Source organism: Cutaneotrichosporon cavernicola, assembly GCF_030864355.1.
Source record: "Cutaneotrichosporon cavernicola HIS019 DNA, chromosome: 3".
NCBI lineage: Eukaryota > Fungi > Basidiomycota > Tremellomycetes > Trichosporonales > Trichosporonaceae > Cutaneotrichosporon > Cutaneotrichosporon cavernicola.
This window is the reverse complement of record NC_083395.1, coordinates 477,329-491,780: the sequence shown is the minus strand read 5'-3', so window position 1 is coordinate 491,780 and position 14,452 is coordinate 477,329. Positions and strand designations below refer to the sequence as shown.

General features: G+C 60.5%; 6 protein-coding genes across 6 annotated transcripts; 2 read left to right on the top strand and 4 right to left on the bottom strand.

Moving 5' to 3' along the window:
- Positions 1 to 524: 524 nt before the first annotated feature.
- CMK2 (uncharacterized protein) lies at positions 525 to 2,324 on the top strand (the record flags this gene model as incomplete). The annotated part of the gene is made up of 5 exons (XM_060598605.1): positions 525 to 691; positions 943 to 1,161; positions 1,375 to 1,623; positions 1,782 to 1,989; positions 2,022 to 2,324. The coding sequence occupies 5 exons, from the start codon at positions 525 to 527 to the stop codon at positions 2,322 to 2,324; spliced, it is 1,146 nt and encodes a 381-aa protein (XP_060455382.1).
- A 129-nt stretch (positions 2,325 to 2,453) lies between these two features.
- CcaverHIS019_0301850 (uncharacterized protein) lies at positions 2,454 to 3,245 on the bottom strand (the record flags this gene model as incomplete). Its single annotated transcript, XM_060598604.1, has 3 exons — positions 2,454 to 2,539; positions 2,784 to 2,890; positions 3,163 to 3,245. The coding sequence occupies 3 exons, from the start codon at positions 3,243 to 3,245 to the stop codon at positions 2,454 to 2,456; spliced, it is 276 nt and encodes a 91-aa protein (XP_060455381.1).
- A 410-nt stretch (positions 3,246 to 3,655) lies between these two features.
- Positions 3,656 to 4,980, top strand: cpc2 (uncharacterized protein; the record flags this gene model as incomplete). Its single annotated transcript, XM_060598603.1, has 4 exons — positions 3,656 to 3,764; positions 3,830 to 4,049; positions 4,222 to 4,417; positions 4,561 to 4,980. The coding sequence occupies 4 exons, from the start codon at positions 3,656 to 3,658 to the stop codon at positions 4,978 to 4,980; spliced, it is 945 nt and encodes a 314-aa protein (XP_060455380.1).
- A 281-nt stretch (positions 4,981 to 5,261) lies between these two features.
- CcaverHIS019_0301830 (uncharacterized protein) lies at positions 5,262 to 5,940 on the bottom strand (the record flags this gene model as incomplete). The annotated part of the gene is made up of 3 exons (XM_060598602.1): positions 5,262 to 5,587; positions 5,763 to 5,861; positions 5,892 to 5,940. The coding sequence occupies 3 exons, from the start codon at positions 5,938 to 5,940 to the stop codon at positions 5,262 to 5,264; spliced, it is 474 nt and encodes a 157-aa protein (XP_060455379.1).
- A 113-nt stretch (positions 5,941 to 6,053) lies between these two features.
- Positions 6,054 to 8,201, bottom strand: HRD1 (uncharacterized protein; the record flags this gene model as incomplete). The annotated part of the gene is made up of 3 exons (XM_060598601.1): positions 6,054 to 7,255; positions 7,288 to 7,837; positions 8,064 to 8,201. 3 exons carry the CDS (start codon positions 8,199 to 8,201, stop codon positions 6,054 to 6,056), a joined length of 1,890 nt encoding a protein of 629 aa, XP_060455378.1.
- A 369-nt stretch (positions 8,202 to 8,570) lies between these two features.
- On the bottom strand, positions 8,571 to 13,631 carry ROM2 (uncharacterized protein; the record flags this gene model as incomplete). Its single annotated transcript, XM_060598599.1, has 6 exons — positions 8,571 to 9,049; positions 9,113 to 10,388; positions 10,425 to 12,228; positions 12,306 to 12,441; positions 12,518 to 13,088; positions 13,140 to 13,631. 6 exons carry the CDS (start codon positions 13,629 to 13,631, stop codon positions 8,571 to 8,573), a joined length of 4,758 nt encoding a protein of 1,585 aa, XP_060455377.1.
- Between the last annotated feature and the right edge of the window lie 821 nt (positions 13,632 to 14,452).

Genomic DNA, 14,452 nt, shown 5'->3' with positions numbered 1-14,452 from the left:
GACGATCCAACCTGCGTAGGCCAAAGCGATCCTGGGACCTGACATCATATCATGTATCATGTTCCAACCCTGCCTCGGAGGGCCAAGGACGCGCCGGCTGTTGGGGGAGATAGCAAGATGGAGAGAGAGATTCACGATACAGAGGCATGTATTTGCAAGCTCATCTATGGCAGGGCCCAACAGTGCATTGGGCTTAGTCCGATGTTTGATACACGCTTAGTGAGACCGCCGGGCAACTTTGCCAGATCCAGATCCGAATATCTATGCCACTCACGGACCGATCCTAGGCGACGCAGCGCTCACCCGATGACGATCGTCCACGCGTCCAGCTGTGTTCTTGACTTTGCACTTCAACAGTCTCCCTTACCACTCACCCAGCTGCCGTCGGCTCCCATCAGTAACACTCTCAACAAGAATAAAGGTTACGGAGAGAGACCGCGCCCCCGCGCCCCGAACGTCATCCCTCCTGTTCTCATTCCGCATCTCACTATTGCCTCTTCCACGTTCACTACACATCCGACGCGATGGGAATCCAGTCCAACCTCCGCGACGCGCTGCTCAGCCAGCCAAAGAGCTTCAAGAAGAAGAAGGAGTATACTCTCCTCGAGGTGATGGGGCGGGGCGGTTTTGGTAAAGTCGTGCGCGCCCAGTGGAGCCCGAGCGAAGGGGAGAAGAAGGAGGTGGCGTTGAAGTGAGTAACACGAAGGTAGCGGCGGCTGGATGGTGGGCAGGAAATGATTATTGGGAAGAGGAGGGCGGGTAGTCGATATCGACGCTGGAAGATGGAGCGGCTGAGGGGTGTGCGAGGTGCGGAACGCTATTCGCATGCTCTCCTTCTCGCTACCGGCGCCCGCTATAGTGCCCCCTACAATGGCGTGTTACAGAGGGGATCACCGCGCCTGGCGTACTGCGCACTGGCTGCGCTCGCTGCGCTGACACCAGGATTATACCTAAGAAGCTCGTCAAGGACCCCTCGACTGTCATGGACGAGATCAACGTCCTCAAGGACCTGGATAACGAACATATCGTACATGTGTGGGACCACTTCGAATCGCGCGACAAGTACTACATCGCGTTTGAGCTAGCTGTCGGTGGCGAGCTGTTTGAGCGCATCAGCAAGGTCGGGCGGTTTACGGAGGACGATGCGGCGGGGTGTATCCGGTGAGTCTGGTGAGGGGTAGCGATCCTAGCTGGGGGCCCCGAGGTGAAGCAGTCAGGCCGTACTGGCATCACCGCGCTTGTGTTAGCGATGCAGGAGGCATTCGGGCCGGCTCACGTTGGCTCGCGTCTCCTCCCTACTGTTCGGTTGGACTGTGATGCACTCGCCTCACACCTCGCTCTCTCCTCGCTCCTTGGGCTCGCCGCTGACTCCAGACAAGTCCTTGAGGCCACAGCCTACCTCCACAGCCGTAACATCGTGCACCGCGACCTCAAGCCCGAGAACATCTTGTACAGGACCCAGGACCCTGACTCGCCCATCGTCATTGTCGACTTTGGTATCGCCAAGCACCTCGAGACGGAGGGCGATGAGGTCACGAGCATGGCTGGAAGTGTCGGGTATGTGGCGCCAGAGGTGTTACTCGGCAAGCCGCACGGGATGAAGGTGGACATGTGGAGCATTGGGTGAGTTGCGGCGGGCTGCAGGGGCTGGCTGGCGCTCATCTCGCCGGACGCAAGCCGACATGGCGAAAGGGCTATAACGCAGCTGCAATTTCTATTAAATGAGCCGCACTGGCCAGTCTCTCGGGGCCGTCACTTCACAAACTTATGTCTGACGCCAGCATTATCTGCTACACCCTGCTATGCGGCTACTCGCCCTTCCGCTCCGAGGAGAAGGAGCAGCTCATCCGCGAGACGACGCGTGGCAAGGTCGTCTTCCACGAGCGTTTCTGGAAACACGTGAGCGAGACCGCACGCGACTTTATCCGCAAGCTGCTAGTCGTAGACCCCAAGGACCGCCTCTCTGCTGCCGAGGCGCTCGCGCACCCCGTAAGTTCCGCCTCTATCTTGGCTGACAGCAGTGGATGGCTGGCGCGAGCGGCGACGGAACCGACCTCAGCACAAACATCAGGGAGAACTTCAACCCGCGCAAGAAGTGGGCCAGCGCTATGCGCGTCATCGTCGCCACGCGAAAGTTCCAGAAGGCAGGTAGTGGGAGCGCGCCGCTCGACAGCGACGAGAGTGATGGGGGTTTCAAGACGGCCGAGTCGGACGACGAGGTGTTCGGGACGTCAGGGGGCTTGGCGGGGGTGGTTGGCGCGCTCCAGGCGCAGACGGCCACCGATGTCGCTGAGCAGGGCATCAAGTCGCTCGACATCAAGTAGATGCCACCTCTTTGTAGTTCGCAAACTCGCGCCCCAGCTTCTGGATAGCCGGGGTCGATGATAGCTAGCACGTAAGACATGTCGTGGATAGCCCGCGATGTATCAATAGCAACCGTATGTCTGCATCATCTACTGGCTAGCGAGCTTGTTGAGCGCGGAAGCGACGTCCTTTTCAGAGAGGTTCTCAAGGCCGGCCTGCGCCTCGACGCCGCGGTCTGGGGTTAGCACGAGTCCAGCGGAGCGGCAAGGCCATCCGCGGGGGAGTTGGTTGGGAGCTGGTTCGGAACTGGGTCTTGAACCAACTTCGCGGCGGCTTACACATCTCTTCATCTCCCACCCTCGCTCTCGGTATCCCGGTACCTCCGCCCTGTCCCTTCACCATTACTTGAACCCGCAGCCTCGCATCCCGCCGCGGGCCGCCCGTCACTTCGCCAACCAAACCCTCATCCTGCAACTCACCAAAGCGGACAAACGCGCGCGGCGCGACACCCTGCGCCTCACGGACGAGCACCTTGACGTCGGGGTTGGACGACTTGAGCGCGGGGAACGACGACTTGATGAATTCCCTGCGGTCAGCGACATGCTACGGGCAAGAGTGGCCAGAGTATTGGCGCGCAACGAGTTGACGGTAGGCCGAGCGCCAGTACGCGGGAGGCAAGCGACACCGAGTTCCGAGTTGTCAGTGCTTGCCTCGTCGCAGCGCGCACCGCGCCGCACGCCGCAGCTCGGCTCTTGCCGCTGGCTTGGTTCTGGCCCGCTTGCTCAATTGGCGGCGCTCAAGTCGCTCCGCCTTGGCCTCGTTTGGCCTCGCTTCGCTCGGCGTTCGCCGCGCACTCACCGCACACCCGCGGACGCGGCCGAGTTCTGGCACAGGTGGAGACGGAGCTCCTTGACGGCCTTGGGGAGCTGCTTGAACGACATGGCGATGCGGATGCAGGCTTGGGAGATGAGCCCCAAAGTGCGTTGAATGCGCGGATCGTCAGTGGACGGAAGGCATCGGCGGGACCAAAAGCACCACGTGGGAATGCGGCGCACATGCTTTGAAAACAGTGTCGTTTACGGCACGTACTCGTCAACCTTTAACTTGTCGTGCCGCCACATAATTATATTCCCGCGGAGGACTTTGTAAAGAGAGAGTGATGTGACCGACAAACTGTGCGCATGGCCGTGCCTTACCCCGCTTCCCCGCACGAAATCGCAAATCTCGAATTCCCACGGTCGCCTTCACTGTAGAGTGAAGTCGAGTTTGGGTACGCTGGTCAAACTGCGTTCAGTGCCATCTCCTTTCTTGTCTTCATCCACCACCACCACCACCCAAAAAATCAGCAAAAATGGGCGAGCCTCTCGCGTTCAAGGGATCTCTTGCCGGCCACTCGGGCTGGGTCACCGCCATCGCCACCTCTTCGGAGAACCCGGACATGATCCTCACCTCGTCGCGTGGTGCGTAGCGCTGGCGTTGCTGGCGAAAAAAAAAAATCTTGAAGGAAGGGTCAACTGACACGCAGACAAGACCATCATTGTCTGGCAGCTCTCGCGTGACGAGTCGTCGTTCGGCTTCCCCAAGAAGATCCTCCACGGCCACAACCACTTTGTCTCGGACGTTGTCATCTCGTCGGACGGCCAGTTTGCCCTCTCGTCGTCGTGGGACAAGACCCTCCGCCTCTGGGACCTTAACACTGGCCTGACCACCCGCAAGTTTGTCGGCCACACCGGCGACGTCCTCTCGTGAGTAACTTGGGTTTCAGTGCAATTCCCCGCCGCGCCGCCCACCAACCCACCAACCCATGATGCGATCTATATATTTGCTACTTCAGAGGGCTTGCCCGATGAGACCAACCTTTCCACCAAGATCTCTGATTCTTTTTTTGTCTTTGATATGACGGAAAGCTAACTCTAGCGTCTCGTTCTCGGCCGACAACCGCCAGATCGTCTCGGCTTCGCGTGACCGCACCATCAAGCTCTGGAACACCCTCGGCGAGTGCAAGTTCAACATTGTTGACGACGGCCACTCGGAGTGGGTCTCGTGCGTCCGCTTCTCGCCCAACCCCGTCATCCCCGTCATTGTCTCGGCCGGCTGGGACAAGGTTGTCAAGGTGAGTTTGCTGGTTGGGGAAATGATGTTATCTTTATATATTTGCTACTTCAGAGGGCTAGGCCCAATGAGACAACATTTCCACCAAGATCTCTGATCCCCCATATTTGATACTTTATCCGCTTGATTCAAGCTGACATCAAGGTTTGGGAGCTCTCCAAGTGCAAGCTCAAGACCAACCACTTTGGCCACACCGGTTACATCAACACCCTCGCCGTCTCGCCCGACGGGTCGCTCGCCGCCTCGGGTGGCAAGGACGGCATTGTCATGCTCTGGGACCTCAACGACGGCAAGCACCTTTACTCGCTCGAGGCCGGTGACATTATCAACTCGCTCGTCTTCAGCCCCAACCGCTACTGGCTCTGCGCGGCTACTTCGACCTCGATCAAGATCTTCGACCTCGAGTCCAAGTCGATCGTCGACGACCTCAAGCCCGACTTTAACGAGCTCTCGGACAAGGCTCGCAAGCCCGAGGCCATGTCGCTCGCCTGGTCGGCCGACGGCCAGACCCTCTTTGCCGGTTACACCGACAACCTCATCCGCGTCTGGGTCGTCACTGTCTAAGCTGATAGTGTATGCAGGGATCTGGTAGTGATGCAGCTATAGACACACTGAGCGGAGCTCAGAGCGAGCGAGCGGTCAATGAGGAATCGGGGGATGCAGCGGGCGAGCGACGAGCACGCCGGCGGTAGATAGAACTGACAAGTGCAGCGAGGGCTGCAGCGAGCCAGACCAAGGACGATTAAGACACTAGAGATGAGACAGCTGAGCTGCCCACAGCCTGTCGGTGCACGTGCATCAGTATCTCCCTCGACGCAATGTAAATGAACACATGAACACTGGCATCAATCACTACTGTTCCCTTTGCCATCCCCTTTCCCCGCCGCCCAAACACCAGCATCGCGCTCCACGACAGGGCCCAAATCACCCTTAACCTCCCCGTTGACATCGAACACGCCGACCCCGACGTCCATCTCGACATGCGTCTTGCTCTCTTCTCCTTCCTCTCCCTCCTCCCTCCGGGCATCCTCATCTTGTGGTCCGTCAGGCCCGTCCACAGCTTGCCCCAACACTGCGTCAATCGCCACGTCCTCCCCCTTGTCCTTGCGGGCCACGAGATCGGCGTTGCTGGCTGCCAAGAGGGGGAGGAAGGCGCGGGCGCGGGCGAGGGCTTGGGTTAGTGCGAGGTGGGAGGTGGTGGTGGAGGGAGGACAGGAGAGGGAGAGGAGGAGGGGGGGGGGGTGTGGGGGGGTGGGAGGGAGGTGGTTGGGGCGCAGACCATGGCAGAAGGTGTATAAGAGGAGAGAGGAGAGGGATTGGGGGCGATGAGCGTTGCGTGGACTCACCATCGCTCTCGGGCATCGCGAATGGCCTACTTGGGGGAAGGGGGAACTGCTCCTCTCCAGTGGAGGTAGGGGGGGTGGAGAGGGTGGAGAAGAGGTTGGCTGCTGTCAGCTAGACTAGTATGGACGCACCGAGCCGCTCGCGGCGCTGCTCGTCAGTCTCAACGTCGAGGCGGGCCATGTTGGTGATGGATAAATGACAAGAGGGAGGCCAAGTTGGAGTTGGGTGGCGGTGGGTGGAGGTGGAGAGGTGGAGGTCGCAAATTGTACCCGCCCTATCAACATGCATATGCTCTACTCTGTGCTTGGTCCCTCGCTAGGTCTATTAAACAGCGGCGTGTCATCCTCTGTCATTTCTCGGCTCTGGCTGCGCTCGCTACGCTGGCTATGCTCCATCTCCTCCGGCCTGTGCTTCATACCAGCCCTCATCTCGTCCTCCGCCTCCCATGCGCTCCGGAGACGGCTCAGCTCACCCACGAGCGACCACACGACCTCGTCGACGTCGCGGAGGGCTTTGAGGCGCAAGTCGAGCGCAGCGTGCGCGGCTTCAGGCGTGCGTGCAATTCCACTGTGTGGCGGCGGGAGGGCGTGTGGCGTGAGCATGACGCGGTGGGTGGCGGGCGTGTCGAACGCGTCGGGGTCAGGCGCGCGACCTTTGCCCTTATCTGATACTGCATTGAAGCGGCGCAGGGCAGCGGCGGCAGCGGCTTGGCGGAGAGGCACGTCGTCGTCGTTGGGCGGAGTGGGTTCGCGCAGTGAACCGGTGGACGAGAAGACGACGGGCGCCTGAGACGCCGCGGGAGTTACGGCGCGCGAGGTCCCCGGTTCCTGAGGGGCTGTACCGAGAGGTGGCACCGCGAAGCGGCCGGGCACGATTGGGGCGCCCCAGATTCCGCGCTGAAGGCCCGCGTCGTCGTGTTCCGTGTCTGGTGGGGCTGACGCCGTTCGCGGCGGGTGGGGCGGGGGTACGTGAGCCGGCGCGTCGCCGTTCACACCCGGAAGCCTGAAGTACTCTTCGAACGCCGAGCGCATGCGGTCTGCCTCGTTCTCTGGCAGTTCCTGTGGGGCTGGAGCGGGAGTGGGGGGTGGTGGGGGCGACGTATGGCGTGGAGGGGCGAGGACGTCGCGGCGGCAGGTGGGGCAAATCTGCTGGCGCTCGAGCCAGGAGCGGAGGCAGTGGAAGTGGAAGACGTGTCCGCACGCGAGCTTTTTGGGCGTCTCGTTTGGCCCTTCGGCGTCGGCGGGGCGCTCGGCCACCATCTCCTCCCGACAGATGATGCAGGTGTGGTCGCCGAGGCGAGCGAGTTCCTCGGCTGTTGCGTTCGGATACAGTTCGTCCATGTTACGCGTGGCGCGGCGGTAACGCACCAGATCGGCTCCGCGTGCGAGGAAGGAGCGTAGGGTCATGTACACGTCGCGGAGGATGTGGACCGGCAGACCATAGTTGAGGAAGATGACGATGAAGAAGACCAGGTAGGTGAGGAGCTTGGCGAAGTCTGGGTCAGCGTTACCTTCGGGGAGTACTCACCAACGGCGAGCTCTATGTAGAAGAGATGCATGCTCTTCTCCTCCCATGCCGGCGCGTCCACCCGTCCCCGTGCCCGATGGAGATCCGCAATGCCAACAGCGTATCGCGCCCACGTCCCGCAAATAGCCGCCACCAAAATGGCAAACTCGGACGCAAACAACACCATTGCGCTGACACCCATGACCATGACGTGTTCCATGGTGTACAAGAACAGCAGAACGTCGAGTGTAGTCAGAAGGGCGAGGACGGCGCCGAGGCGGACGTGGAACCATGCAGGCGGGCCTGGAGGAGGTACCTGGTCGATGTAGTCGACGCGGTCGGCGCTGATCCAGTGGAAGCACTTGAGGAATACGAGGACGCTGTATAGTACAAGGAAGGAGGCGCTGAAGTCTTCCCGGAAGATGGTGAGGGCGAGGAGGGACTCGGTGAGGAAGATCCATAGTCGCTCGAACATGTGCTCGTACTCGACGGGGCGGAGCTCACCGAAGAAGAGCTTTTTGAAGCACACGCCGAGAATTATGCCTAAGAAGAGGCAGAAGTTGGCCAGGACCTGAGGTGAGTGCCGAGCGAGGGCCCAGCGATGCGAGGTGCGCTGCTGGGCGGAGGGGGAAGGGACACGGCGTTGGTGAAGAGCCGGCACGGAAAGACTGAGACAGGGTGGTGCAGCGCCCAGAGGAACGCAGCACGCCCATCGCAAAGAGAGCGTCGCTCATCCTCACAGACTCAACTAAGAGACGCGCCCAACAATGGGTTGTGCGGGACAGAAGCCCACTCACAATCAAACTCCCCCCGGACCGGCCAACGGACACAGCCGCGGCATAAAAGTTCGGACGCGTAGTAATTGCGCCGCCGACGACTGCGCCGGCCAGAGCGGTCGATACGAGGCCGTACGCTGCGAGGCGGGGGACGGGCATGTTAGTTGAGCATATGCGTGATGGGTGGTGAGGTGAGAAAGGTGAAGGCGAGATGATAAGTGGAGGTTGCTAGGGTCGGGAGGAGGCGACACGCGTCATGACGTGGCGGTGGCAAATAGTAAAGTAATATGCTTTTGTGATCCTAGTAATCCATGACTGATGCTACAATCGAACCCAACATCACGAGCATGAACCAACGTGGGCTTCTATCCGCCGCCAGCGTCGTGCACTGCTAGCCGTCACGGTCATTATGTGGTGTCTACGTCCCTCTCACTCGTCTAGCAAGAATCCGGGGTGGGGAGGGGCGCGGCGCATTCTTGCGCCTCAGAAAGCTGCGCCGGCGGCGGCTGGTGACGACCTTGCGCCCGCCTACCGCATGCTGTGCACACTCCGCGAGTCGCTCGATCTCCGCCCGGTCTGCTGCGGCGGAAGCTTGAGGAACTGGACGTGCCCGTCCTCGCTGCCGAAGATGACCTGCGGCCGGTACAAGAAGTTGCGGAATGGCGCCAAGGGCTGCGACGGCATACCGTAAGGCTGCGGCATCGGCGGACGCATCTGGGGGAAGCCTGGTTGAAGATAGCTGTACGGCCCTTGGGGCTGCTGCTGCTGCTGAGGGAAGCCGCCCATCGGGGGACGGTACATGCCCTGTTGTGGGTGAGGGTACATCATGTGGCCACCCATACGGTTTTGCTGCGGCATGGCCGGCGCGTTGACGGTCGACGGGGGCGTGTCGGCAAACAGACACGAGATGTTGGACCCGGGAATGATCTGGACGAGATGTCCTGACTCGACGTGCCGGACCTCGATAAATGTCGGTTCGAACGCGATGACATATGGATATTGCAGGGCTGGGGTTAGCGATGCGAGCGAGTGCCAGCGGAGGGATGCGACCATGGCCAAGCCGTACTCACCAAAGGACGTCGGGGATCCTTCCCAGATGATGGCCCACTTGGGTCGCGCGCGCCACCCGTTCTTGTTGACGTAGAAGGCAAACTCGTCGTAGCAGAGCAGGAAGTCGCCCTCGATGCGGTAGATGGCCATGGGCCGCACGCCGTCGCGCTTGAGTACAAAGTCGAGCGAGGGGTCGGACGGATCGAGGAGCGACTGCATGTCGAGCGTCTCGAGGTCGACAATCTCAAAGCCCTTCTGGCACCCGACACAGAGCTTGGTCTTGAGGAAATAGACGGAAAAGCTCTCTAACGGAATGTAGAACTCCTTGAACACCTTGAGCGTCTCCTGCGAGTTGTTTAAGCGACCCATGAAGCCGCGCTGCTGCTTCTTGCCGCGCATCGACTGGTCGACAGGCTCGAGCACCTTGATCGTACTGCTGAGCGGGCTGCTCTTGACGACTGCCACAAGCGTGCGCCCAAGACAGATGCCCGACTTGAAGAAACTCGTGTGAGACGAGATGCGCTTGCCGCGCTTAAGCGCCGCGTTCGGGTCATTGGGATCCAGGCAGTCGAGCGGGAATGTCGTAACCGACCGCTCGTGTAAGACGATGAGCAGCTGCAACTCCTCGATGACGTCGACCTGCGTCACGTCCGTGAGGTTGATGACCTTGACGGGCTCGCGTAAATTGGGGTCGCGGAGGTTGGAGAAGTAGACGCCCTCGTCTGTACCGTAGATCATGCGGTTGCCGTTGTCGTATGGGCTGAGGCAGTTTATTCTACGCAGGCCCTGGAAGAAGCCCTCCGTAATCGTCTCGCTCTGGAAAATGGTCGAGCGGTCGCGGATGGTCTGCTGCTGTTTCTCGATGTTCTCGACCCATTTCTTGCGGCTCACGTACGACTCAACCCACAGCTGTAGCTGGTAGCCCTTGCGACCGAGGTGTGTGACGGTGATGGAGAAGCCGTGCTTGCTCTCGGGTTTTGGTGGCACATGCGACAACTGTAACTGGTTGGCCTTGCTGCCCGCGCGCGAGATGAGCTTGTTGCGCCCAGACGTCGATAACTTGGTGGAGTTGTAGTTGTCCTCCGGCGTCTGCAATACCAAGAGCTCGAGGGGGATCGGCCGTCGGTACACCTTGTACTGCTCAGACGTCTTGTTGATCCACTTGGACTTGACGAGCAAGAACGCATGGTCAAACAGGAATGCGAGCAGGTCGGCATTCTCGCCCTGCGTGCCACCGCGGCGCTTCATGGGACCCTTGTGGATCAGTTCGCGGTTCTTGTCACGCAGACGCAGGTCCTGTAACGTCAGCCAGTCTCTGGCGTTGGAACTCACAATGTTCTCCTGCGGCCGGAACACGAGCTGGGACTCCAGCTGCGCCAACTCGAAGATGTTCTCCGACTTGCCGCTCTCCTCGTTGACCTTCGCCAGGAACGAGCGGATCATCTTGACAACCTCGGGTAGATCCGTCTTGTCGGGGTGGTCATCAGGCGTGTATTTGAGGACCGCCTCGAGCAAGAGCGGGTAACGTCCGAGACGCGTCGTCGGCTTGGTCAAGTAACCGTTCAGTTCCAGCTTGTGCGACTCGGGCTTGCGCTCCGTCTCGTCGACAAACTTCTGAAACGCCGGGTTTGACGTCTTCTGCTTCTCAAACTCGTACTTGCCAAACAGCTGGTGTGCGCCGTACACAACAAACGGATCAAAATGTGGGACACACTCGAGGAAGATGTCGCCGATCGACTGCACCACGGGCTGCTGCTTTTGTCGCTTTGTCAAGCGCTCGGCTAGCACATGGTTTACCTTGAGTACGTCGAGGAAGTTCCAGAACACCTGTCTGATCAACTCCTCGCGGTCAGCCGCCGGGACGACCTCCTCGGAGCGCAAAGGTTTCACCCAAGAGTCACGCATGTACTCGAGGCCGCGCACAAAGTCGCGCTCAGTGTAGATCACCTCGTTGATAGCCTCCTGGCGCTTCTTCTCCTGGTCGTCGACGCTGTCCAGGATCTCCTGCGAAACCGAGTGGATCCACAACGTGCCCGTCTCCTTGACGTCGTCGAGCACCGTCTCCTCCTCGATCTTGCGCTGCAGACCGGGGTGGGCTGACTTGACGTTGAGGCGCTTCATCTGCTCCACACGACGCGGACAGTTGATCGAGTAACAGAGCTGTTCGCGCGAACATGTCGGCGAGTAACAGTCGGTGAGGAGAGTGAAAACACCATTGGGTAAGTCGTCATCGTCGCTCTCGTCTCCTGCCACCGCGATCCCCGCAGCCGTCTGACCAGGCTTTGGTGTCGTGCTGGGCCCAAAGAGCGAGCCTTGCGAGTCGGACGCCTGGGCAGGCGAGTCGAGTATGTTCTGCCGGTACGGGTTGCGGGTGGTACCGCTGCTCTGAGACGGTGACCGCGTGGCAAGACCTAGGTGGTCCGACGACGGGCTGTCCATGATGGCTGAGTCGTTCATGAACGGCGCTACCAGCCGCTCTTTGAACTGGTACACCTCCTTGTCGGTGTCACGCAGGCGGTGGGCATAGGTGACGTCGTGGAAGAACTTTTGCGCATCAAGAGCACGGCCAAGTAACAGGGCCAAATTGCGGTCTGGGGTCTTGATAATATCGGCGATGATCGTTACCGCAAGACGGCCGTCAAACGCGTCCTTGTACGCGATGCCGTCCTTGAGAATCTCGTGCGGATGGATCAGCTGCCGGAACGCCTCGGCAACGTTGGAGAGTAGCGCAGGTGTGACGCGGGTGAGGACGGCCTTTCTCGCCACAGACTGGTGGGGTACCAGCGAGCGCTGTGATGTGATGGGCGACATCTCGCTGCCGTACAGGCCGGACCTAGAACGCGAACTCGAGTCGACCGTCGAGGTGGACGAGCGCACAGCGCTGACTATGTCGCGCCTATTCACGCCATTGCCGGAGAACGACATCGCGCGATGATCGAACACAGACGAAGCGGCGCCTGGGGGCAAGGGTGAGTCTGTAACAGAGCCAGGTAAAGGAAGCGAGTGTGTCGACTCCATCGACTTGCGACCAGAGAGTCTGTGGAAAGAGCTGTAACCGTTGTCCGATCCTGTTGGCGTTGATGGCGACTGCAGTGGCGAATCCGGTACGTCAAAGTTGCTGATCTGGGAAAGTGGACTGAGGGTCAGCATCGTGTGACCGTGCGATGTGAAGCCAAGGCTCGATAGGAACGGCCGCGTGTGTTGTATACTCACGCCACTCTTTGTGTGTATATAGAGCTCGAGATGGACTGGTCAGACGGTTGCCGCATGTGCATCGAGCGTCGCCCAGAGGTAGCGCTCGACGACGACATGTGCCTAGAGCCCGGTGGACGCTGGGCAAAGTCGATACCTAGAGTCAGCACATGGTGTCACAGTGACCCGGGTTGTTTGCGCGTGGCATGCGCTTGCGACCCGCGTGAACTCACCGCTGCCGAAGTAGTCGTCGGCGCCTGACTGCTCCCACTGTCTGCCAGGGTTGCCAGTGTTATGCGGTAAGCCGGGAATGACGGTATATGGCATCCCGCGGTCGCTGTTGAGATCGACCGCGCCCATGGCACGCTGGTAGTCTGGAGGAGGCGAGGACGCTCGCAAATCAGACCCCGGAGCTTCGGGGAAGGGCATCATCGACGCGCCTAACGTGGGCGACGGTATCCTTACGCCTATCTTCCCTGGCCCAGCCTGGTTCTGTAGCGAGCGCGAGCGGGGAGGCACGTTCGTGACCGTGTTACTGCTCGATGCCGACGTTGCTGACACGCTGCGCGGCTGGGGAACGTGGGGTACGGGCATCTGCGTGAATCCCCCTTCGTCAACAGCCGAAATGTGGGGCAGTCGCTCGGACCTCTCAGGCCTGCCGTATCCATTGTACTGAGCGCCGTTGGGCCGCGCCTGGTCGATCCCGCCGGCTCCTGGTGGAGGCACCGTCGGGCGCTGGGGCTGCACAAGTGAGTGGCGTCTCGTGGGTACGCTTGCCTGTTGTAGCTGTGTTGGAGGGTCTCCCTGCGCACGGTCAGTGTGCGTTCATTGGCATTCACACCAAGTGTCACGTACCTGGAATGCGCTCGGAGGTGCGCGCGACGGGGCCAGCGAGGCGCCGTACCCATTTTGCGGCCCGTCGTACATGGCCACGCCGTCGTATGGAGACGCTTGCTGGGCTGGCCCCTGAGAGAATCGGTCGTGCATCGAGCGGTGCGAGACTTGGCGCTGAGGCGGCCGGTGCTGTCCCTGCTGCTGAGGGTATGGCGGTCGCGCAGCCATGCCCTGCGCAAACTGGCCGGGCGGAAAGCTGGGCACGGCGGGGTTCGGGTTCGCGGGCGGAAAGCCAGGCTGAGCGGGGTTCATCATTGGCGGGCCGTAGCCTGCTGGGTACCCTGGCGGCCTACCCATGCCGGGGTGGCCTGGAGGCCCACCGAGGTGGTGGGCGACGGACGGACGGCCAAAGATGTTCTCAAAGACCTCATTGCGAGTACCGGTGGGAGGCGGGCGGCCCGGGTATCCCTGTTGAGGGTGCTGGGGGCGCGGGCGCGGCCCTCCTGGTGCCATGGTGGGCGAGGCGAGGGAGCTGACCAGAACGGCGGCGCCGAAGGGCCGGCAGTGCGAGGAGGAGGGGAAGTCGCCCGGGGTTGGAGGGAGAAGGCGAAAGAGGTTGAGGTTTGGGAAGGAGCCCGAGTAACGAGTGGACGCCTAGATGGGCCTTGGGAGTTGGTTGGCGCCGAGGGAGGAAACCTGGGATTGGTTGAGGCCAAGGTAGTAGTTGGAATGCAAGCAAGGCAGGCGGTCTAGTGATTCAAGACGAGGTTGCGCTGGAGGAAGGTATGCAGTTGCAGTCGTAAAGGGGTCGCCGAGGACCAAGGTGACGTGTAGCGATCGGACACGAGTTGGCCAAACGGTGATCGATCTACCTCAGTGCGCCCGCTCGTGGTCGTTGTCAGAGGATGGTGCGCGTGTCGTGGTTGTTGTCCAGCAAGGGAGGGGCGGAAAGACGAGTTAGTCCGACGTCGGCGTGACTGGACCAGGATGGGAAGGAGAAGAGAGAGAGAAGGGGGGGAGAGGGAGGGGAGGGGAAGGGACGGGGCAGGATACGAAGGTCGCACCGCCGTCAATCAATGTATGTTGTTTGTAGAGGGTGTGAGTGTAGGTGTAGGTGTAGGCGCATGAGCGCTGGTGTTTGGCGGTTCTTTGTTGTTGATGTTGTGAGACGAGTTGGAGGAGGATGATGATGAGGAGGATGACTTGAAGGTTGACACCTGGGTTGCCTGGTTGTGTGACAGTGGTGTGACTGTGATGTGTGACTACTGTAGTACTATGGTCCTATGGTGCTATGGGTAGGAGGAAGGAAGGGGGGAGTTAACCTTCAGAGGTAG